Here is a 25,114-nt window from a genome sequence, read left to right as displayed (position 1 = left end):
ATTAATTTAAACATATTTCAGACTGTCTTGTGGTTATCAACACTTGAGCCAGTGAAGATTTTCTTTTGTAACTTATATAAGCAATGACTTATGATCCCTCTTTGACCTACTCTCTGCTCCTACTGTGCTCTCTCAAATAACCGTAGTGAACATCCTTCCATCCCTTTCTCCATGTTCCTGTAAGCATACCCACACGTTTATGAACGCACATGTAAACACTTATGTAGGAGTCATCCATGACACAGTGCTCTGAAATTTTAAGTAATGGTGTTTTGTTTAATGGGAATCACTCATATAAAAATTTTACTGACATTTTATTAACCATCAAAAATATAGATTCTAAATCTAAATGTAGATTCCAAATGTAGATTCCAAATGTAGAACATGTGCTGACTAAGGGTAATTATATGCATATACACACACTTTATTCTTAAACTAAAAAAAAATTAATGCTGGGAAACCTGAATTTTGGAGTCATTTTGGGTAAGATGGTTATGTGTCATTTTATATAAATATTTATTATAAAAAGTAGGTATGGGGGAAGTATTTTGAAATGGACATGAGAACAGAAGTAACAAATGATAAACTAGTTAATTACTTGTTATTCACTGTTACTAATATTGAAAATATTTTCAATATGGTTGGACTAGGAAACATTTCTAATGTCTTTGAATACATAAGGGTTAATAGGACACAGTATTGGCAATTATGTTTATATTCATATTCTTTTTCATTTCTCATGTCATAGAGTTTGTATTTATTCATAATGTAAACTCTTAAGTGTTACATGTGGATTATCCCCAACATTTTTGTCCCAGGTTGGTTGTTCTTCACCATCCAGCATATCTCAGAGCATGTTTTTGTTTGTTTGCTTTAATTTCTGTTACTATTTTTGTGTTCAGGTAATACAAACTAGTAGTGGTATTAAACTATAGAAAAATACAACTAGGTCAGAAAATACCTTACAAAAAATAATGGTACAGTGTGTTCCAAAGCCACATGCAATTGAAAATAAAACTGTCAGTGCCGTTAACATACTTAAAAGAATGTAATTGAGAGGACAGGGAAACAACCCCTATTTCTTCTGTGTCTTCTAAGTGAACTGACTCTTTATTCATTTTGTAATGTTCCTCTTTATTTCAGGTAATATTCTTGCTCTGAAGTCTGTAATGTCTGATATTAATATAGTTACTTCAGTGTTCTTTTGATTATACTTGATATATAGTCTTACTATTTTATTTTAATCTTTCCGTGTCTTCAATTTAAAGATTGATTTCTTTTAGATGACATATAGTTGGTTCTTTTTTATACAGTTTGATAATCTGTTAATTGGTATATCTAAACTACTTACATTTAATATACTTTTTGATATGGTTTAGCTTAAAGCTCTTCTTGCTAGTTGTTTTGTATGTATTCCCCCCACCTCCCAAGTTTTTTTTTTCTTTCTCTACCTCCTGGATTTTTTAAATTTATATTTTATTTTTAATTTTTATCAATTTTTAATATTTTTTGTATTCATTCTTCACTGTTGGTTTACTATTTATACCTCTTTTTTTTTTTTAAGGATTTTATTTATTTATTTAACAGATCACAAGAAGGCTGAGAGGCAGGCAGAGAGAGAGGGGGTAGCAGGCTCCCTGCTGAGCAGAGAGCCCGATGTGGGGCCTGAACCTGCAACCCTGAGACCATGACCCGAGCTGAAGGCAGAGGCGTAACCCACTGAGCCACCCAGGCGCTTCTGGATGATAACTGTTTTAAGCTTTGGGGACAACATGATTGGTCTCTCTCCTGGCTACTCAGCTCTGCTATAGTGTGAAAGCAGCCATAGACAATGTATAAATCAAGGAGCATAGTTACATTCTAATAAAACTCCATGGCACTTTAATTAGAACTTCATAAGATTTTGACATATCACAGTGTTTTTGTTTGTGTTTTTGTTTTATTTCATCCATCAAGAAGAATAAAAATATTCCTAATTCATGAACCATACAAAAACAGGTGACACAGCAGATTTGACTAATGGGCTGTAGTTTTTGACCACTGCTTTAGAGAGTTAATTGATTTCTATAGAAATAAACAATATTAAAAAATGTCTTCTAAATGTATCTTCATTTTGCCATCTTCAGAGCTCCTCATTTCTTTTTACAGATCTAAACTGGTATTCTATTCCTTTTGCCTGCGAAACTACCGTTAACATTTCTGGTAATGTAGGTCTGTAGATGATGAATTTTCTCAGTGTTTATCTACCCGAGACAGTCTTTATTTCATCTTCATATTGAAAAATATTTTCTCTCAGTGTAGAATTCTGGCTTCCAGCTTTTCTCTTTGTTAGAGTGGGAGTGATTCTGTGTCTAGGCAAAGTAGAGTTTATGCTTTCATTTTGAAAAACCATGACAAGAAAAATATTATGTGTGATTTCTTAGTATGAGTCTATGCAGAACAATAGCTTTATAGCAGGTTATTGTTGATAATTTTCCCAATCATGTGTTTAGTGTGATTCGGATAGGATCACCAGTTTGCCTCCGCATTCTATTAGTGACTCACTCATTATAGATGTTACATGCGTCTTTTCTAGAAATGAAACAACTGAAGTCATTGCATTTTCTTCTTGATACAGGGTACTAGTTGCTTCCTGCGCTGGGTCAGAAACCTGGATGATGAACTGCATGCTGTTGTAGCCGGTAAAGCAATGATAAAGCGGAGTTGTTATTATTGTATCAATCAGTGGTAGGAATGACGCAGGAGTAGTTTCCTAATTCATATGATTTCTAGGGATCTCTCTTTCTCTGTAATAGAATCTCTACTGAGGCAGTCGCCCAAACATTTTATATTTGCAAAGTTTAACCTGTTAAGGCATTCTTGCCATCAGGTGTTTTGAATTGGCAGTGTAATGACTTGGGCATCTGCCCGCGACAGGCCAGAAATCCTAGGGAATGTGTCATAGAAGAACACAGAACTTAAACAAATTTTGTGACTAATGGAAAGGCAGTTCTTTTTCTTAAAGTATTCTGGTTTTTGCCACGAGCACATTACATATAGTTCAATAAAATAAATTATTTTTTAGAAGCGTAAATAATTTCATAAAAATTAAAACACGAGATTAACATTTTATGCAAGTTGTAACATACATGCTACTTAAGTTAAATTAATAATTTTCAGGTATTCAGTGGTAATACACCTGCTAGCAGTATTCCTGGCCTCTTCTTGCCTTGGGCTTCCGTTTATAGAATGGAGGCACTGCTATGGAGGCACTGCTATGGAGGGAGGCAAGATGATAGCACTAGGAGTAATTTTGAGCTGTTAGAAGAATAGATTAATAAATGTTTCCATTTAGAAATGATTTTGAAAATCATTATATTTGTCAGACCACTGTTGTTTTTAAAGTTAAATTTAGAATGTAAAGTTTCTTGTAATATACGTATCAGAACTGTGTGTTCCTAACTCTACAAGTCAGTTTCTCAGTTTAAAACATATGATACTTACTCTATTTTAATGTCATGAAGTCTATTCCTATCGTTGATTTTGTATAACAAAAGGCAGTGCTACAGATCAGTTCTGTCTTACTTAAGTGAAGTGACGTTTCTGAGTGACTTACCCACAAATACTTTGGGATTTGACCAGTTTTGCTTTATTTGTTGTTTCAGGATTTTTGGCAGGAGTATCAATGATGTTTTATAAAAGTACAACAATTTCCATGTATTTAGCTTCCAAATTGGTGGAGGTAAGCAAACATTTTTATGCATGTGTATGTCCAAAGAATATAAAGATTTTCACAAATACATATTCCAGTTTACAGGAGCAAGTCCCGTCTATGAAAGTATTTATTAAATCGATTCTCCCGGGGCGCCTGGGTGGCTCAGTGGTTTAAGCCTCTGCCTTCGGCTCAGGTCATGATCTCAGGATCCTGGGATCGAGCCCCACATCGGGCTCTCTGCTCAGCGGGGAGCCTGCTTCCCCCTCTCTCTCTGCCTGCCTCTCTGCCTACTTGTGATCTCTCTCTGTCTATCAAATAAATAAATAAAAATCTTAAAAAAAAAAAATAAATCGATTCTCCCATTTCTTCCTCTTTCTTTATGTGTGTTATTTTCAAATATATACAAGTGTAGAAAGAATAAAGTAACCATTACTCATGCACCCATCTTACAGCTTCAGCAGTTAACAGCATTTGACCAATCACATGCCATCTTTACTGCCCCAACTCCACAAGTCCTGGATTATTTTGAAGCAAATCCCAGACACCATATCACTTCTTCCAACTCTAGATAAAGATGCCTTAAAAACAAACCGATCGGTTCACCTGGGTGGCTCAGTGGGTTAAAGCCTCTGCCTTCGGCTCAGGTCATGATCCCGGAGCCCCGCATCGGGCTCTCTGCTCAGCAGGGAGCCTGCTTCCTCCTCTCTCTCTGCTTTCCTCTCTGCCTACTTGTGCTGTCAATAAATAAACAAAATCTTAAAAAAGAAAGATCAATAGTACTACCAAAGTGTAATCAAAATACCGTTTTCCTACATTTAGAAAACCTTGTCATTCTTTTCTACTATCAATATATATCCAGTTAGAGCTTATATTCTCACTGATAATCTCGTAGATGTCTTTTTGCAGTCTCTTTGTTTTGAGATCCAAAGTCTCTTTTTTAGTTTTTAATAGCAACTCTCCTTTCCCACCTCTTTCTTTTTTTCCTTGCCATTTATTTGTTGAAGATCTAGGTTCTTAGGTCTGTGGAATTCCCACATTCTGGATTTTGCTGATCATATCCTCACTGGTGGTGTTAACATGTTTCCTTAACCCACAAATTTCCTGTAAACTGTTCATTAGATCTAGAGGCTTAAGCAATTCAGGTTCAATTTTTAGGAGGTGGAGGGGGACAGAAATAGCTCACATTTACTGTGTATTTGAGTTCCCATTACATCATATTAGGAAGCCCAGAAATGTTTAGTTGTCTCCCTTTTTGATTGCTAAGATTGATCAGTGGGCTCAGTATTAATAAAGCTAACATAAATAAATGTTAAAAAATAGAGCCAACATAAGATTCCTATTAGGCTTTCACTTAATTGTTTTAGCAGCCATTAATAGTCATTGCCAGGGTCTTTTTATTTCATTGAGAGTTACAAAATGGTCATAATCTATAATTGTTTCTTCTCCGTAGCTATTAGTGGGAATTCTTTTAAAAAGAACTTTCCCTTTTCAGCTGTTTCAGCTTTGAAATAGTTTGCTCACAAAGTGATAATAAAGTGCTTGATTACTTCCTTTTCTTTACTGGTGTTCAGAATGAATTAGTTTTTGGCATTTTGCAAAATTGACCTGTGAGTCTTTATTTTCACGTGTCATCCTAAAGACATGAATTTTAACATACTTGATTTGTTTCGACCCAGGCATTGCACTCATTGCCCTGTCTTTGACCATGAGAGTGTCTACAGGTTGATTCCTGTTTCTTTTTTATATAATGCCTAGATCTCTGGTAGCTTTCTCACTTTGTGATAAAACAAGATGTTCCAGGCTCATCTTGGCCATTTCCTGCCCCAGGCATAGAATCAGCCATTTCTGCAGTGACCACTAATTTCTTTTCATGGGAAATGGTATTTAGAAACTTTGGATACCAGAAGTTCATTGGCTAGGTAAGCTTTCTTGGCCATTCCAGTGAACAGAGCTAGAGAATCCTTCTCCCCTCCACCCTTTTTTAGAGAAAGAAAAAATAAGGAGCATATTGATATTCCCAATTCAAAGTTAAGATTACAGATTTTATTTAACTTGTTTGATTTTCTTAAAAATTTTACCTCACTGAAAGTCTGTATCCTAATAACATAAAGAGAATTACATATTTGCTTTTTTCAAGTGTGTGAGAGAGAGAGAGAGAAGAAGAAGGGAAAGAAAGAGAGTTTGATATTTTTCTCAGTGCAATTAGAAGTCATTGGAGAGTTTTAAGCATGGGTTTTAAGCATGGAAATGATATGATTTAATTCATGTTTTAAGAAGAAGAAAATATTCTAGCCATTTTGTAAAGAATAGACTAGAGGCAAGACTGGAAGCTGGGAGGACTGTTATTCTTGGGCAGGAGATGGTGGCTTGTGCTGGGACAGTAGCAGGAGGGATGAGGAGAAATACAAATTTGGTGTATGTTTAGGAGACAGAGTTGACAGGGCTTGTTAATGGAGAGGATGAGGAGAGTACAAGAAAGAACGTATCCCTTAGCTAGCAAAGATATATTCTGTGACACTGAGGAAATCTAGTATCGAGATCTAGTTTGTAAAAGGTGTGTTTTGTAGCTGCTTCCCTAAGGCCTAGAGTTTTTTAAGCCAAGCAGTGGTGTAGCTATTTTCTTAAATCAGTAGGCCATATTGGGTCTTGGCAAAAGAAACTAGAGGTAAAGTGTGCAGATGAGATTTTTTTTTTTTTAATTCAGAAAGTTACAAATTTAAACTTAGGGTGTCCTTTGTGGAATTAGTGGCTATGGCATAATAGGCAGTCATTTTCCTATGATTGAAGTTAATTTTATATTAAAATTCTGCATTACTCTTTTTTTTTTTAATTTTTTATTTTTTATGAACATATATTTTTATTCCCAGGGGTACAGGTCTGTGAATCACCAGGTTTACACACTTCACAGCACTCACCAAAGCACATACCCTCCCCAATGTCCATAATCCCACCCCCTTCTCCCAAACCCCCTCCCCCCAGCAATCCTCAGTTTGTTTTGTGAGATTAAGAGTCACTTATGGTTTGTCTCCCTCCCAATCCCATCTTGTTTCATTGATTCTTCTCCTACCCCCTTAAGCCCCCATGTTGCATCACCACTTCCTCATATCAGGGAGATCATATGATAGTTGTCTTTCTTTGCTTGACTTATTTCACTAAGCATGATACACTCTAGTTCCATCCACATTGTTGCAAATGGCAAGATTTCATTTCTTTTGATGGCTGCATAGTATTCCATTGTGTATATATACCACATCTTCTTGATCCATTCATCTGTTGATGGACATCTAGGTTCTTTCCATAGTTTGGCTGTTGTGGACATTGCTGCTATAAACATTCGGGTGCACGTGCCCCTTTGGATCACTATGTTTGTATCTTTAGGGTAAATACCCAATAGTGCAAATGCTGGGTCATAGGGCAGTTCTATTTTCAACATTTTGAGGAACCTCCATGCTGTTTTCCAGAGTGGCTGCACCAGCTTGCATTCCCACCAACAGTGTAGGAGGGTTCCCCTTTCTCCGCAACCTCACCAGCATCTGTCATTTCATTGTTGATTTTAGCCATTCTGACTGGTGTGAGGTGATATCTCATTGTGGTTTTGATTTGTATTTCCCTGATGCTGAGTGATATGGAGCACTTTTTCATGTGTCTGTTGGCCATCTGGATGTCTTCTTTGCAGAAATGTCTGTTCATGTCCTCTGCCTATTTCTTGATTGGATTATTTGTTCTTTGGGTGTTGAGTTTGCTAAGTTCTTTATAGATTCTGGACACTAGTCCTTTATCTGATATGTCGTTTACAAATATCTTCTCCCATTCTGTCAGTTGTCTTTTGATTTTGTTAACTGTTTCCTTTGCTTTTGATCTTGATGAAATCCCAATAGTTCATTTTTGCCCTTGCTTCCCTTTCCTTTGGCGTTGTTCCTAGGAAGATGTTACTGCGGCTGAGGTCGAAGAGGTTGCTGCCTGTGTTCTCCTCAAGGATTTTGATGGATTCCTTTCGCACATTGAGGTCCTTCATCCATTTTGAGTCTATTTTTGTGTGTGGTGTAAGGAAATGGTCCAATTTCATTTTTCTGCATGTGGCTGTCCAATTTTCCCAGCACCATTTATTGAAGAGGCTGTCTTTTTTCCATTGGACATTCTTTCCTGCTTTGTTGAAGATTAGTTGACTGTAGAGTTGAGGGTCTATTTCTGGGCTCTATATTCTGTTGCATTGATCTATGTGTCTGTTTTTGTGCCAGTACCATGCTGTCTTGATGATGACAGCTTTGTAATAGAGCTTGAAGTCCGGAATTGTGATGCCACCAACGTTGGCTTTCTTTTTCAATATCCCTTTGGCTATTGGAGGTCTTTTCTGGTCCCATATAAATTTTAGAATTATTTGTTCCATTTCTTTGAAAAAGATGGATGGTACTTTGATAGGAATTGCATTAAATGTGTAGATTGCTTTAGGTAGTATAGACATTTTCACAATATTTATTCTTCCAATCCAGGAGCATGGAACATTTTTCCATTTCTTTGTGTCTTCCTCAATTTCTTTCATGAGTACTTTATAGTTTTCTGAGTATAGATTCTGTGTCTCTTTGGTTAGGTTTATTCCTAGGTATCTTATGGTTTTGGGTGCCATTGTAAATGGGATTGACTCCTTAATTTCTCTTTCTTTTGTCTTGCTGTTGGTGTAGAGAAATGCAACTGATTTCTGTGCATTGATTTTATATCCTGACACTTTACTGAATTCCTGTATAAGTTCTAGTAGTTTTGGAGTGGAGTCTTTTGGGTTTTCCACATATAGTATCATATCATCTGCGAAGAGTGATAATTTGACTTCTTCTTTGCCGATTTGGATGCCTTTAATTTCCTTTTGTTGTCTGATTGCTGAGGCTAGGACCTCTAGTACTATGTTGAATAGCAGTCGTGATAATGGACATCCCTGCCGTGTTCCTGACCTTAGCGGAAAAGCTTTCAGTTTTTCTCCATTGAGAATGATATTTGCGGTGGGTTTTTCATAGATGGCTTTGATGATATTGAGGTATGTGCCCTCTATCCCTACATTTTGATGAGTTTTGATCAGGAAGGGATGCTGTACTTTGTCAAATGCTTTTTCAGCATCTATTGAGAGTATCATATGGTTCTTGTTCTTTCTTTTATTGATGTGTTGTATCACATTGACTGATTTGCGGATGTTGAACCAACCTTGTAGCCCTGGAATAAATCCCACTTGGTCGTGGTGAATAATCCTTTTAATGTACTGTTGAATCCTATTGGCTAGTATTTTGTTGAGTATTTTTGCATCTGTGTTCATCAAGGATATTGGTCCATAGCTCTCTTTTTTGATGGGATCCTTGCCTGGTTTTGGGATCAAGGTGATGCTGGCCTCATAAAATGAGTTTGGAAGTTTTCCTTCCATTTCTATTTTTTGGAACAGTTTCAGGAGAATAGGAATTAGTTCTTCTTTCAATGTTTGGTAGAATTCCCCCGGGATGCATTACTCTTAATAATGAATATTAAATAAAAGCCGACTAGACACCTTTTTTCTTGGAAAAAATTATTTCCAAGATGTATTTATTTAATATTTATTATGTCCCCATTACTGTACTAGGTGCTGGTAAGTATACAGAAATATAGGATATGGTTTCCTCCTTTCATTAACTTAGAATCAGGTTCAACAGACAGGTTTTATTATAAGAAATTAGGAAAACAGTTATTCCATGTATCAAGAAATACCTGTTTCACATGTTTCTTTGATGCTCTTCTACCACATTTGACTTTGATTTTTGTCAGCAAGAACGCACTATAATATGCCTATTCCTTGTAATATACTGTATAGTATTCGCAAAATACCAGCCCATGTATATGTTCCTTCCTAAGTAGATTATAACTCTTTGTACATTATCTTACAGATTGAAATTAATTTTTTATTAAAATGCTGCATGATTATGTAATGAATATTAAATAAAAACCAGCTGTATTGACAACTTTTAGGGGAAAAATTTTTTTCATGTTCTTTAGTTCAAGAAGACCCTCGGTTGAGGATGAGATAAGTATAGAAATTGAGAACAAGCATTTGGAAACTTCTATAGCAACTTGGCAGAGTAATTTGTCTTTTGAATATAAGAGGGAAAATTTGGTTCAGTTTTGTATTTTTAAATTGTATTTTTCTAGTAATTTATTTTTATTGCATTATGAAAGCATCAAGCCATGACAACTAGATTTAAAAAAAATTTTTTTTTTCCTCCCTGCATGTGGTTTGAGAAGCACTACTCAAATGTAGTCATTTCTGAGATTCTCTTTGCTCCTTTGTCCTAGACACAGTAGTTTGCTTCCTCCTAAGCGGGGAGCCATAAAAAAAAAAAAAAAAATTACACACACACAATAAATATATATACATAGTTATACATCTAAGTGCATTTGTTATTTCTCTTATGCACCAACTTAGATGTTCTTATATTCATTTTTAAATCCCAGGCTTCTGCGTCCTGCCCAGCATGTCACTGATTAACACCATTCAATGTTGAGTGAAGGAGTAAGTGAGTGAGGGAGTGAACAGTTACAGCAGAGAAGGGAGGACCTGAGCATTGGACCAAAAGCATTGAAGGATAAATGATATAAAAGAAGTCGCAATAAAAAGTTACTGAATTTCACAGAAAAGTATTATTACTGGTGTCTCAGGTTTCGGGTGAGGGAACGCGGGAAGGAAAGGGCTGACACTTAACTCTGTCATGGAAGATAGGACCTGTAATTTGAGCTCTGAAAGGATAATGAGTATTTGGAAGGTAGAAAAAATAGTTGTAGACAGGGAGTGAATATATTGCTCCACCGTATTGTTCATGCTATTTAAAGTTGTGTGTGTTTGGGTTTTTTTTTTTTTTTTAAATAAATCTTGGATTATGTTTGTTTTTCATTCCAGACAATGTATTTCAAAGGCATTGAAACAGGAAAGGTTCCCTATTTTCCCCATGCAGATACTATCATCTATTCCATCTCTACAGCAATTTGCTTCCAGGCGGTAAGTATAGCTTTTTGAAATGAAAAATAGAATTATTTCTATTTCTGTACATTAAACCAACAGGGGAAAATAAAGGCCTAGAAACATTTCTATTGGTTATAGTTTACCTTTTATCTTAATTTTTTTTTTTTTTTTTTAACCAGGATAGCTTCTGAGTTTCAAATCGTTAACATGTTAACTTAATGGGCCAAGGCACGTTTTCTGAACACAGTAATTTTTAGGTTTAAACAGAGTGCAATTTATAGGTAAATTGTTACTCTAGTACTTTGGCTAGAATGCCCAGTTTATTTTATTTTATTTATTTATTTTTTAAGATTTTATTTTATTTTTAAGATTTCATTTGTTTATTTGGCAGAGAGAGACACAGCGAGAGAGGGAACACAAGCAGGGACAGTGGGAGAGGAAGACGCAGGCTTCCCACCGAGTGGGGAGCTGGAAGCAGGGCTTGATCCCCAGGACCCTGGGATCATTACCTGAGCTGAAGGCAGATGCTTAATGACTGAGCCACTCTGGCGCCCCTAGAATGCCCAGTTTAATTAAACTTCTAGAGGAACGAAGATACCATGAACATAAATAAGAATAATTGTGTTTCCCCAGTGTTACTCAGGCAGCAAGGATGGGGTAGAATCTAGATTATTAGAAACATTGTTCAACTTCTTTAAATTCTGTAGTTGTCATTATTGATGTTCATGGTTTTAGGGCTGTTGTAAAATTTGGGGGACTACTTTTATTTGTACTTTTTCAGAGTAATGCTACCAGGTTGATAAACTCATTATAACTAGTGAAGTGACAGCTCCCTAATGAGTATTCAGTTAATGCTTTCCTAATAATAGTGACTTAACTATTATTTCAGTATAAGCAGTATTCTTATTGGAGGCCCTATTTACAAAGATTCTCAAGAATTATTCAACTTAAACCTAGATACGTATTTTTGTATCTTCATCACTGTTGCTTTTAAAATACATGAGCAGTAAAAATAGGAGATAAAAATGCACTTTTGGCTAATACAACTAATCCTCCTTCCTATTGACTAAAAGAAGTCTCAGACTGAAATGTTCTAATCACAGGCTGTCATGGAAGTTCAGACCTTGCGGCCGTCTTACTGGAAGTTCCTTTTAAGGCTCACCAAGGGCAAGTAAGTGATGGAGACGTTGTAACTGACCATAGAGAAAGAGCAGTTGCCACAAAACAGATTTTGAGTCTTTCCATCTTTTTGAGGGAATATTCTTTTAGTGGTCAAGTAGGCCTCTTACGTATAAAGCAAACATGACCATCTTAACAAGAACAACATGGGGCCTTCTTTTAGCGAACATTATTTTGACTTTTCTTTTCCCTGTATTATTTGAGATATTTTAAATGTTGTAGGAAAGTTCTGTGTTTATCTGAAAACTGCTCATTAGTTGCTACGTAACACACTTAAGTCTCACTTTCAAAGTCTTTGATCTCTTCTTTTTGATTAAAAATGCTAAGTAGATTTATTAGCAGTCTTGCCTAAATAATTGAATGATTTCCATTTGGGGAAGAATAATCCTATTCTTTCTTGATATTATAAGCATAATTTCCTCTGCCTTTATTATTCTGTTCTTCATTGTTTTTGTTAGCATTTTCTGATCTTAATCTAATTCTCTGGGAGGCAGCTTGACCTAACAGAAGGACTGTGGGCTTTGGAGTCAGACAGACTTAGGTTTGACTCTGGCTCTGATAACCTTTAGCTGTGTCACTGGTGAGAAGGTTGTTTACCCTCCTGAGCCTCCATTTCTCTCTCCCTACTAGAAACAGTAATATATTTTCTGTATGATTGTGGGAAAATCGAGCACTTAGCACCTACTAAACACTTAGTAAATTGCAGCTGTTATTAATATCACTAGCATTCATAGTTTTAATAGCAAACAGTTGTGTAGTGCTTACTGTGTCCCAGATATGGTTATAAGATACACACATACACTTACAACACAGGGACACATGCATAGGTGTTTCATCCTTAAAGTAGCTCTACAAGATAAGTACTTTTAAGATCCTGATTTTATGTGGGAGTCAGCTGAGGTGCACATGGAGGTAAGCTAGCTTGCCAGAGTCACACAGCAGATGAAGGATCTATGGGATCTGAGCCAGGTCACCTGGCTTCAGCAGTCTTCCTGTAAGCCATGATTTCGGTTTGTCCTTTATGTTATTATTAGTTAATCATTTATTTCTTTGTCATTTAGTTTTTTGCCTATTAATAAGCTTTTCCAGCTGATTATTTTGGAAGGGAACTTAACTTTGGAAAGGCACTGAAAGTTACATTTATTTTTCTTGGAATAGTGGCAGTGGCCCAGTGTTCAAAACTAAATTCATTATTCTCCCCAGAAGAAATGCTTGGGACCAGGCATAGAGACACAGTTTCCTCTGGCACATTGGCTAAATAAGTGTCTTTCAAAAGATTTTTTTTAATCTTTTAAGTTAGGTGATGGATAAAATGAGGGTATACTTTTACTTTGTTGTGTCTATTAGAAATTTGCAAACCTGTATGCTGTTTTCCCTTTAATCATTAAATACTTATACATTTGGGTGTGTTTTGTGTGGATTGTAAGACCTCAAAATGTCAATTATGAAAGAAATAACATTTAATACCTTTGCCTCATTGGTAATATTAAGCTCAGTCATTTGTTGAGTTTGTTTCCTGTGATTTCATTCATCAGAAAAATTATAATGAGCCTGTTTTTCTATTTGACATAATCTAGTAGAAAGAACTTGAAAGGGTCTTCTGGGAGTCTTGGGGGTCTCAGGTTGGGGAATCATTATCTCTTCAAAGAAAATATGACACCAGGAATCTTAAGGTAGAGGATCAGTATGACTTTTGAACCGGCCATTGAGTCTTTTGTCGTGTCAGTCTTTTCTGTTTTCCCATTCAATGAAAGACATGTCAAGTGAACCATCTTATTTTATAAACGTCGTTAAATGCTTGTTCACTGTGTCCTCTGTTTTGCAGATTTGCTGTCATGAACCGAAAAGTCCTCGATGTTTTTGGTACTGGTGCATCTAAACACTTTCAGGATTTTATCCCTAGGTTGGATCCGAGATATACGACTGTAACACCAGAGTTGCCCATCGAGTTTTCTTGAAGATGACTGTAATTTATTAATGTGACCTAATGTTTCATTATTTTCTTCTGAAGAGTCAATTATGTTGAATCGCAAAGAAGGAGTCTTGAGCTTGAACTTCAGTGTTATTTCAATGAGAGTTGCTCTTTGTTTGATTGTTTTTCTTACCAATCAGAAGTACAGAAGCTTTTTAGGAAGGTGTTGCTTAATAATTAAGCACCCTTTCGTAGCCGGAATCTGATTCTGGGACACTGTAGTGGTTGACATGATGCTATATTGTTGATTAAGTTATGTCCATAAGCAAACTTAAATAATCTATGTAGAAATGTAGTAACAAGAATATACTTAAAATTACTTTAAAAGATGTTTTTAGTTCATTCCAATATAATTCTTGGTTAAAACTAAGAATATTTCTACATTTTAGGATACAAAGGATCACGGGTACATGGATTTGGTCTGTATTTTTTTTTTTTAGCTTTTAAATTGGTAACTATAGTAGTAAAATGTATAGATATGAAGTAACTCTTCACAGACAATGCTGCTTTAGTATAAAGCAATTTAATTGAAGAAGGTGGCCGTTCTTACTTCAGGGATGCAAAGACGGGTCTTATGCTGTTTGAATAAATGTGGTGGTATCCCTGTCTTCTTCCGCTGATGATAGCTTCATCTCTCTCCAGGATGAGTTGGGCTGTCTGGCAGCCCAGTGAACCTATGTACTAATGGCAGGTTAGAAGTAAATGGAAATGGACATACCTGATGCAGTTGAAATGTGTGTTTTAATCTTTTGCAGAAGCATTTCACTTGAATATTTAAAAGCTAATGAGGTTGTTTCTAAACCTCTTATGGGTTTATGATGTTTGTTTTCATTTATTAGGACTGAATTCTTCATGGCTAAGGTTATCTGCCATTGTAGATTTTAGAAGGGATCCCAAGTGGTTTTGGCAAGTTTGTCATTTTGTTCCCTTTCAACTGTTCTACCTACACAATGGATATTTTACAACTACAAACAATGTAAAAATCCGGTTGTTAAAAAAGGCCATTTCATCACTAACGGGATTCAGGTTCTCGAGCCTCTTTTCAAAAACTTATTGTCACCATTTTTATTCCTGTTAGAATAAAAGAAGTGACAAAATGGAGTCACTGTTGATTATAAGTTCAGGACAGCTGTGATTGAAATATGATTACTCTTTAGAGTATTTCAGGGAAAAGTTTTACTTTTCTAAGTTGATAAAAGGCTTAATTGGTTATGATGTCTATAGTTAATATAACAAATAGGGATGATGGTATATTTTTTTAATATTGTTTTGTTGCTGTAAAGTTTTAGGCCATTGTAAATTAATTATACAGTAGAACTTGTGTCGCAACGAGGATTATAACCCAGACTTTAAAAGTGCTTGATCCTCCATATTCAATTTCATCAAGCCCTGTATATTTCTGTTTACATGTAATCCTATCCTTGGTGGTTAATGGCAAATTGAAACCCAACGAAAAGACAGACTCTGGTACCATGGTAACAGAGAGAGCCACTTTAATTAGATCAAAATTCTGCATTGTGATTAACTTCTTGGAATTGACTTCTCTATTAGATAATACTGTTAAGGCATCGTTTTGGTTTCAGACTTCAAAATTCATTAATAAATTAAGTTTTAAGTTTTTATTCACTGGAATCAAAATGACAATTGGTACTGTGTTTACTTTTAAAAATGAAGTATTATAGCAGTGTAGAAAGCACTGCTTCCTGCCCCTCATTTTCTTTATTTAGAAATTATGTTTATAATTTTTTCCTGCCTGCTTTAAAGAAAAGCATTTTAATTTGTAAGTTACTGATTTTATTAATATTAAAAAGGCTATGATGTTAAAAGACAAATCTACTGAAATTTGATGAGATTGTTCAGTAAAATTTTACTGTCAAAAGGCACATTTCTATGATTTACTTTTTTCTCAAACTTAGTCGTGTTTTAATATAAAATGTAAAATGAAATAACCATCATGAAGCATCATGAATACAGTAATGAATGTATAGCTTGGGCAAATAGTTACCTAATTTGCCGTGGTGAAAAGAGAAGTCTGATTTGATTTCACTGAGGCAGCCTGCAAAGTGTAGCTATTTGAGAAAACAAGAGACCATTCGTGTTCCTGAAGACAATCAAAATGGGTATCTTTCTACCTCTAACCAATCAGGTATCGACTGACAGCTTGGCACCATAAATAAAGCCAAATAGATGTCCTTTCCAAAATGTGTTTTTTAGTCCATTTATACACTGAAGACATCCTGCTAATGGTAAGTTTCCATCAGAACTGACTGCAGGAAACCTGGATATGCCCCCTTAGCTTTTCCCACATCTTTTTGGAGTCTGGAAGACAGTGCGTTGGTCTGGGCATCTTATTATGGTGGTTTCATTGCTATTTCCTGCGTGAATAAAATCCTAGAGGTAGTACTAACCCAGTTAAGACTGAGTTTGCAAGATAACAGATTGTCTCCAATCTATTAGATTCTTGCCAGTTTCTCATCAGATAGTTTGAGTCCATTTTAGTACTCATGTCCGAAATAAAACCACGTTTTGTTGTTTCACAAATCGTACGGTCAATTCTGTAACTTTTGTCTTGATCTCTGGACATGGTTGTCACTTGGTTGATTTCTAGTTTATTTTTGGCCTTCATTTGTTGCTTAGTCCGTGGTTATTTAATTTAGAATTCTATCTTTTTACTCTTTGCTCTCAGATTTTATAATTTATTATTTTTTTGTATGACGAACATGTCTTGTATGATGAAACCTAAACTGGCCAGTTGTCACAGCATTTTCCTGTCAAGCTTGTGTATTTCCTTGTGGATTGCGTCTAAGCTAACACTTGATTTTGTCGTTAAGAGCTACAAAATTGTATTCTGGTTGTATTTTATCACAGCCCTGAGTTTCTAGTCCCCTGTCAATGTATAGTTAGTGAAAATCAATTTCCTTTACTCACAAGAAGCCTCGTCCATTGGCTTCTGTCACCTGCTCGGAGCAGTCTCTCTGCAGGGCCAGAGAGCACGTGCTCACTGTGAGCCCTGGCCTGGCCTTTACCACCTATGAATCAGAGAGGCCACCACGCCCACAGAGTCCTTGAATTCTCTTTGTGGTTTATTTTTATCCTAAAGACAAAGCAGTTTGTCCGAACAACAAGATCATTCTCATGTGGATGATTTCTTTGTTCCGCAGAGACAAAAGTATTCATTTCTGAACTGCGCAGATACCTGAAAAACTTCATCTCTCCCAACAATTAACCTGTGGCTGCTTTTCCACCTGCTGTTCATTTTCAGGTAGAGAACCTAGGGTAACTGGAAGATGAGTGATCAAGAAAAATGTTGTCAGAAAAAGTGTGAAGAATGAATGTTTCCTGCAGGGCTAGGTTGAGACTGTGATTAAATAAGATTAGTTGAATTGTGGACACCAGGAGACTGTTCTGACCATTCCCTCAAGCCTGTGCCTTCCTTTTTGTAGCTCCTTTTTTGGCGGTGTGTTCGCTTGCTCTGCAGTGCCTTCTTGTGCGCTTAGCAAGGAAAAGAGTGTCCAGCACTGAGCTGACCCCGAGATCAAGGGTTTGGAGATGGATCCCGGGGGTGTGGTGCTTCCCTCGAGCCTCTGATATGGGGACCCTAGGACTGAGGCTGTGTTTCTGATTCAGCTGTAGCCCAGGGGACTTCACTGTTGCTCTGCAGTTATGAAAAGGGTGACTACAAAGAAAGGAGACTGACAAAGGTGTGTGTCTTCTGGAAGCAGAGAAGGGGCAGGAAGTTGGCCGTGATGTAGCATGTATCCTAGGATTGCGGCAGGGCACTGAGCACCCGTGTGGCTTTAAGCTTCCCGCCGTGGTGAATTGGAAGAAAGATTTCATATCTGGTACCACTTTCTTGCTCTTTGACGTGGCCTCTCTCTCCTTCTTCCCCTCTCTGTCCCAGCTCTTCTCTTTTTCCTCCTTCCCAGCCTTAGAATCTTTATGTCTAACCTTGTGTTGCCCTTCCTCACTGCTCATCACTCTGCCCCTGGCCTTTTTTCTGCTTCCTGGTGTTCCATGCTGCTAACTATGCTCCTTGAAGGTGAATGTGCCATTGCTCCCTTGGGTGGCATCTGGTGTGGTGGGGGCATCTTGTGGGATCATGAAAATTGAATAACCATTTTCAGGGACAGTGCTATAGCTCCACATTTCCTAGGCTGAAGGCACAGAAGATAATTGCACACATGTGGAAAGAGACGTTCCTCTGAATGTGGAGCCTTTAAATTCAAGATAGTCAGCCTCTTCTCAACAACCCTGTGATGTCATCAGACTTGCTTCGTGGAAGGGGCGAGAACTCATTTCCTATTTCCTGATACCTTCTCCATTTTCTTTCCCCATCTTCCTCCATCAGGTACGTCCTAAGTGAAATAATGTATTGGACTTTATGCATTGTCCTTTTGGACCTGAAAATCCCAGTAATACACAGGCGTGCGCGTGCATGCATACACACACACACACACACACACACACACCCATCTGGTCCACAGCCCAGGCATCAGGTCAGGAGCATTTGTGCTTTTTCTCTAGTTCTCAAGCCACCACAACTTGCTTGTTTATTCAGTTTAGTGCTTGCCTTCCCTTGCCCAACCTAAAGCATAACTTTCTAACCTTGTAAGAAAACCCCAGGCTGTGGGTGATCCTTGGCACACACCGTACAAGCCTCAGCAGCTCTGAGTGGCTGGGGAGGTCCGGCCCTCTGCAGGTGGACCTGTGTGCCTGTATTAGCAGAGATCACCCAGGAGTATTACTTTCCTCTGTCCTTAATTTGGACCAGGCAATTTTGGAGGTCTCCTTCCTCAATGTCTAAGAGACTCAGTGTCTCAGTTATCATTCAACGCCTTAAATGAATTTTCAGATTATTTTGGTCACACAGGAGGATGCTGTGGCTGTTGGGATGGATTGGGGCCAAAGGTCCACCAGAGTTTAAAGCATGAGATTGTTCCTTGGTCGTTAGGAGGGTGAGGTGCTGAAAGGGATGGGTGAGAGGAGACTGAACACACACTTCCGCCCCTCCTCCCTCCTATTTCTTACTTTCCCAGGCCTATGCCACATTTATGCCCCTTATTTCTTCAGTTTGAGTTCTTCAGAGGAAAAAAAAAAAGTTCTCATTTTCCTGTTTCTTTCAGAGGAAACTGAAGGTGAGACATAAGCATCATTCTGACTCTTGGTCAGGGAAGAGCCTCAAGGAATGCTGTGGAATGTGCTAGAAAGAGAGGTAGCTTAGCTTCTCTTTCTCTCCTCTCCCCTCAGAAGTGAGCCAGAGGGATTCATTCAAAGTGGGGCTATCGGGAGTTATATTCCAGTGATGCGGGAGACAGGGGTGCACTACCAAACGTGGCATAGAGAAGAGAGACAGTCTGTGAAAGAGGAGGGATGGGGATCTTTCTCAGAGTTTTCAGAGTGTGGGGCATGTCTGCAAGCATTATCGATATAAACCTGACCGGAGGCCAGTGGTCAGACTAGGTATTAACTGACAAAGTGCTTGGCTTCATCGGGGTATTCTGTGTTGATGGCATGAATGATTGGCCGGCCTTGTCATGCTTAAGAATGCCAGCAGGTGTCTGCTCATTGAGTTGAAAATGTGTTCAGTGTATTTAAAAGAGGTTTTATAGAAATAAAAAAATTTGTAATCTCAGTAAAATCTACAAAACAACGGAAAGAAATTCAGTAGCTTCTGAATCTGATTCTGCAGTTTTTAAAGCTTGCCATTCTCAGGAATTAGGATTTTCTTGAGACCTAAGAAGGCAGGATAAGTAAATCTACAAAACTTAGAGGTAGAGTGGAGTCATATAGGCATTTTCCCCCACTAGAACTCTTTCTGTAACTTGGGACTAAACTTCGGAAGTGAGTTGCAGCTCATCATTAATTCCTCACCTAATGGTTGTTTAATCCTTTTTTCTTCTGACGGAGCACGGACTTTGTTAAAGCGGCAACACACCCAGCTCAGGGGGCTCGGCTCTTCTTTTTCTAGGGCTTCCATGTCTCTCCTTTCTTCTTGTCCAGGTATTTTTCCATCCTTTTCTCTAAAGATGGCCAGGTGATCCAGTTTGGGCCAGTAAGATGTGATGGGAAATCTGGGAAGCTCTAGGGAAATTTTTCCCTCCCTGATTTAAGTAAAGCTTTTTTAGCTTCTTCCTTTTTCTCTTGTTCAGAACACTAGTTAATGGGATATGGATCTGTGGCAACAACCTGGCAGATACGAGGTGAAAAGTATAAAGATGAAAAACCACTGTGTTAAAAATGTCAGAGCAGAAAAATGGTCAAAGAACCTGCCTCCCAGATGACATTCCTGGAGCATTGAATCAAAGCCAGTAACCACATACCTCTGAGAATTTTGAGAAAACAAACCTCAATCATTTAAGGCTCTATTAGTCAAGGAGGCTGTTCTGTTCAGCTAAAAACCTTTCTTTTTCTTTGTTTCTTTATTTCTTTGAATGGGAAACATTTTTTTTTTAATTCAGTTGATTAAGGTTTAGTGTATTATTAGTGTCAGAGGTAGAGTTCAGTGATTCATCAGTTGCATAGACACCCAGTGCTCATTGTGTCATGTGTCCTCCCCAGTGCCTGTCACCTAGTTATCCCATCCCCCCCATCTCACCTCCAGCAACCATCAGTTTGTTTCCTATGATTAGAAGTTTCTTGGTTTGCCTCCCTGATTTTGTCTTATTTTCTTTTTCCCTCCTTTCCTCTGTGTTCCTCTGTTTTTTTTTTTTTCTCAAATTCCAGTGTAAGTGAAATACTGTGATAATTGTCTTTCTCTGATTGACTGATTTCACTTAGCATTATACCCTCTAGTTCCCATCAACATCACTGCAAATGGCAAGATTTTGTTTTTTATTGGCTGGGTAATATTCCATTGTGTGTATGTACCACATCTTCTTTATCCATTCATCTGTCAACAGACATCTGGGCTCTTTCCGTAGTTTGGCTGTTATGGCCATTGCTGAGAAAGGGGAACCCCCTCACACTGCTACGGGAATGCAAGCTGGTATGGCCACTCTGGAAAACAGTGTGGAGGTTCTTCAAAAAAGTTAAAAATAGAGCTGCCCTACAACCCAGCTAAAAACATTTCTAATTGACACATTCCCATCCTTTGTAGATCAGACCTCAGATTCTTTTCCCATTGTATCCCTTCCTCCCTTGATTGAGAATGCTCTCTTTTCCTCTCCTACTCCACTTCAGCGTGTATCCTGAAATAGTCAGTCACCTCTCTGAAGGCTTTGTTGATCTTTTAATCTCTGTCTTCCTAAAGCAGTTTGCTAATATTTCCCATAAAACATGTTCCATTTGATTCTCATTAGCTGTGCTCACCTGTTGCTCCTTGAGAAGATGATGTATATATTTGAAGGGCAAGGATCACAGCTTATTCCCCATCTCTGTGCCTAAACCAGACCTTTCTCTTGGGGGGTGGGGTGGGAGAGTTAGGGTGGGAGGCAGTGATCTCAGCAACTGCCGAGAGAATACATGCTAACTTTGTGGAGTCAGCAGACTAAAAGTCCACCCTTAGCCATCCCTGTAAAAGTCTGGAAAATATTATCCTTATAAATGATTTTGTAAATACTCCGGGAAATTGGCTTCTGCTGCCATTCCAGCAGCTACTGGAGCCAGTTTGGCTTCAGGTCTTAGAGAAATGATTTGTCATCTGTTTCATTTGTTTGCTTTTTTCCGACAGAGCTGGAATTCTAGATTGTTCCCCACTTTAAAAACTGCCAAATCTAAACCAGAAGTAGACAGGGCAGAACACAAGTTCCTTCCTTCCCATTCATTTTCACAGGGTGAAAATTCCCAGGCAGTTTTCCTAGAATTAGGCTTCATGTCTGGCTTTTCAGTAGCATATTAGGATTATTCTTTTCCTATGACAGAAAGGATGTTAGATATTTGAGAACAGTGTGGGATTCTTAACAATGTAGCAGATCCTTAACAAATAGCTTCTTCTGATATTCATTTTTAGGGGGGAGGAAGGGTAGTGAAATGTATGAGGTGCCTATGATGTATGGTAGATGGTTTACATCCCATTCAAACCTTCAAACTATGAGGTAGATATTATTGGTTCCTTCTTACCAGTGAGAGAACTGGGAATCAGGGAGGCAGTTTGCCTCGCTGGTAATTTGCCTGTGGTGACAGTACCGGGATTTGAGTGCAGATCACCAAGAGTTGAAAGTTTTAAGTTTTGTTTTGTTTTGTTTTTCTCAGACTATAACAGTTCCTGCCAAGAAGTGGCATCTTTATTCCTCTCTCTTAGAAGTCCTCATATGACATTGTAATAAAAATCATGCCTCCAAAACTGGTTGTGATGTTTACTTGCAGCTCAGATAGACGAACAAGAATTGGAACTATCTTCTCACCTGAAAACAAAAACAAAAAATCCTGATAATATGTATTATAAAACAATAGTTTTCAGACACTGGATATCAAGCACTGCAGGGCACTGATCCCAGGAAGAACGAAAATAAACGAGTTGACTCCTGTGATTTCCTCAGCCAATACCTGGAGAGAGATTACAGATTACAATTTAGGGAACAGCACAGAGTACCCAGAGGACTCCCTGGAGTGAGGAAACAGACCTGGGAGTCCAGAGAGGCCAAAATGGGTGAATTTGATAAGGGAGAATACAAGAGAAGAGCAGGCTGCACTGAGAGAAAGCCTAGAGAGCTAAAGGGAGTTCCCCTTGAGACTTAAGCTGAGTACTTCTATATTCATGGGAGGAAACTACTGAAACTGGAGAAAGAACCACCTGAAAGGAGCAGAGGGAGCAATCACTGAAGTCTACACCGGCAGTGAAGAGTTTATATTCCTGCTAGCCAGAGTGGAAAATGTTGTAATTCAAAGAGCACCAGATAGGAGAGTCAGAAAAGTATTGCTTCATTCAGTAGGAGAGCAAAATTAACCCAAGACTAAAGGCTCAAGAGTACTGGGGTGCCTGGTGGCACAGTCAGTCCAGTGTTCCGACTGTTGGTTTCAGCTCACGTCATGATCTCAGGATCATGAGGTGGAGCCCCACCTTGGGCTCTGTGCTCAATGCAGAGTCTGCTGAAGCTTCCCTCTGCCCTCCCATCCCCCCCCCAACCCCTGCCCAGCACACATGCACATGCTCTCTCTGAAATAAAGAAATATTTTTAAAAATACTTAAGCCTTGAAAGTATCAAACTGTTTCTAAGGAACTCTCTCCTAGAACTAAGTAGAAGAATATAGGGATACAAATATATTGAGTATATTGAGCATGCAACAAGGAAAACTTCGAAGTGTTTGTCATCCAATAAAAAATGGCCAGACATACAAAACCCCAGGAAATACAACCCATAAGAGAAGGGAAAACACACAAAACAACAAAAACAGACCCACAATGACACAAATAATAGAATTATTAAGTGTACAAAAGAACATTGTAACTAAATGGCATGTGGTATACCTCTTCAAGAAGGTAATTAGGAAGAAGAGAAAAAGCTGAGCATGTTAAGTGGAGTCATACAAGATATAAAAAGGACCAAGAATAAGAGATGAAAGAGAAAATGAGAAAAAAAAAAAACCCAAAAAACAGCTATGTGATTAACAGTAGATTAGAAGCAAAGTTATGGAACTTGAAGACCTAGCAGCAGAAACTATTCCAAGCTTAGAGTGAAACATTACTGGGGGAAAAAGTGGGCAGAAGAACCTCAATGAGCTCTGGGTCAACTTCTGGTGGCCTGGTATAATTAGAAGAACTCAAAGGACATGAGATGGGTGTAAGGAGGAGAGAGGTACAGAAAAATATTTTGTGTTTTCATCTTCACTCAAGTCATTTGAGGACATAATGGCCACATTTTAAAATTAGATGAAAATTATAAACTCACAGACCCAGGAAGTTCAGTGAATTCCAGGGACAAGAAACATGAGAATCATGTCAAAACAAATTTTAAATTGCTTTAAACCAGTGATAAAAAGGAAATCTTACATAGTATTTAGAGGAGGGGGGGGGGAAAGACGTACATACAGAGGATTTCAGATGAAAATGACAAAGCTCCTCACTGTAAACAATGGAAGACAGAAGACAGAGGAGCAATATCATTAATATAGTAAAAAGAACAGAACAAAACCTATCACCTTGGAATTCTGTATACAGTGAAAATAATCCTTCAAACAACAAAGGCAAAGAATTTTTCAAACATCCTTAAACTGAGTGAATATATATCACCGGCAAACCTGCATTACAGGAAATGTTTATTTTTTCTTCAAGTACAATTAACATACAGTGATATAATGGTTTCAAGTGTACAATATGATGGCTCAACAATTCTATACATTTATCATGCTCAAGAAGTCTTTCAAAAAATAGGAAATAATACTTGTGGAATTATGATAATCTGTATAAAAATAGGAAAATTCTTTTTGTTATTTTTAAATCTCCTTACAAGATAATCGCTGAAAGCAAAAATAGCAAAATGTCAAAGTAAAATAACACAATTACAGAAAGTTTAGGTAGGGGAAGATGGAAATATACTATGGTGACATCCTTATTCTATACATGAAGTGATCTATTAATTGAAGGAAAATTGTGTAAGTTAAAGATATATATAAACTCTATAAAGTAATTCCCTCCCCAAAAGTGTTATAGTTAAAAGCCAACAAAAAATTATAATGGAATCTGCTAAGTATTCAGTTAATCCAAAAGAAAGAAGAGAAAGGGGAGAAGGTAGCAAGATAAGACAAAACGGTAATAGCATAAACAGCAAGGTAATAGATTAAAGTGTAAACATATAAATAATCGTATTGATTATAAATGGTCTAAATACCCAATAAAAAGACAGATAGTCACAATGAATACAAGGACAGATGAAAACCTTGAAGTATGAAGACACTAGGCTTTCAGTAAAAGTATAGTGAAAGATACACTAACATTAATAAAGCAAATGTACTATAGTAGTAGTAAACAAAGTAGATTTCTGAGCTTGAGAATATTACCAAGATTAAAGATTAGAATGGTTATTTATGATAATGGGGTCAGTTGAGTAAGGAAATACAATCCTAAGTATATGTATAATAACAGAACCTCTATATACATGAAGAAAAGATTGATAGAGCTACATGGAGAAGGAACTCACCCATAAATATGGTTGGATACTTCAGTGCCTTCAATAATTGATAAAACATGGGAAAAGTCAGTATGTATGTATGTATGTATATAAGATTTTATTTATTTGAAAGAGAGAGTGAGCAAGAGGGAAGGGAATCTGAAGGCAGACTCCACGCTGAGCACAGGACCTGCCACTGGGCTTGATTCCACCACTCTGAGGTCATGACTTGAGCTGAAATCAAGAGTCAAGACACC

The 25,114-nt window shown here is 37.5% G+C and overlaps 1 protein-coding gene across 4 annotated transcripts in view; it reads left to right on the top strand.

Moving 5' to 3' along the window:
• TMEM135 (transmembrane protein 135) overlaps positions 1 to 16,014 on the top strand; it is a 250,030-nt gene extending 234,016 nt beyond the window's left edge. For all 4 annotated transcript variants that reach the window (XM_082749023.1, XM_082749022.1, XM_082749021.1 and 1 more), the window contains 5 exons: positions 2,618 to 2,681; positions 3,645 to 3,721; positions 10,599 to 10,697; positions 11,765 to 11,832; positions 13,666 to 16,014. In XM_082749023.1, coding sequence (XP_082605149.1) covers positions 2,618 to 2,681; positions 3,645 to 3,721; positions 10,599 to 10,697; positions 11,765 to 11,832; positions 13,666 to 13,798 — 441 coding nt within the window. In that variant the 3' untranslated portion in view covers positions 13,799 to 16,014. The remainder of the gene's footprint in view (positions 1 to 2,617; positions 2,682 to 3,644; positions 3,722 to 10,598; positions 10,698 to 11,764; positions 11,833 to 13,665) is intronic.
• Positions 16,015 to 25,114: the final 9,100 nt, after the last annotated feature.

Source organism: Mustela nivalis (genome assembly GCF_964662115.1).
Source record: "Mustela nivalis genome assembly, chromosome: 9".
Classification (NCBI taxonomy): Eukaryota; Metazoa; Chordata; class Mammalia; order Carnivora; family Mustelidae; genus Mustela; species Mustela nivalis.
The sequence above is the reverse complement of the archived record's forward strand: the minus strand, read 5'-3'. Positions and strand labels throughout refer to the sequence as shown.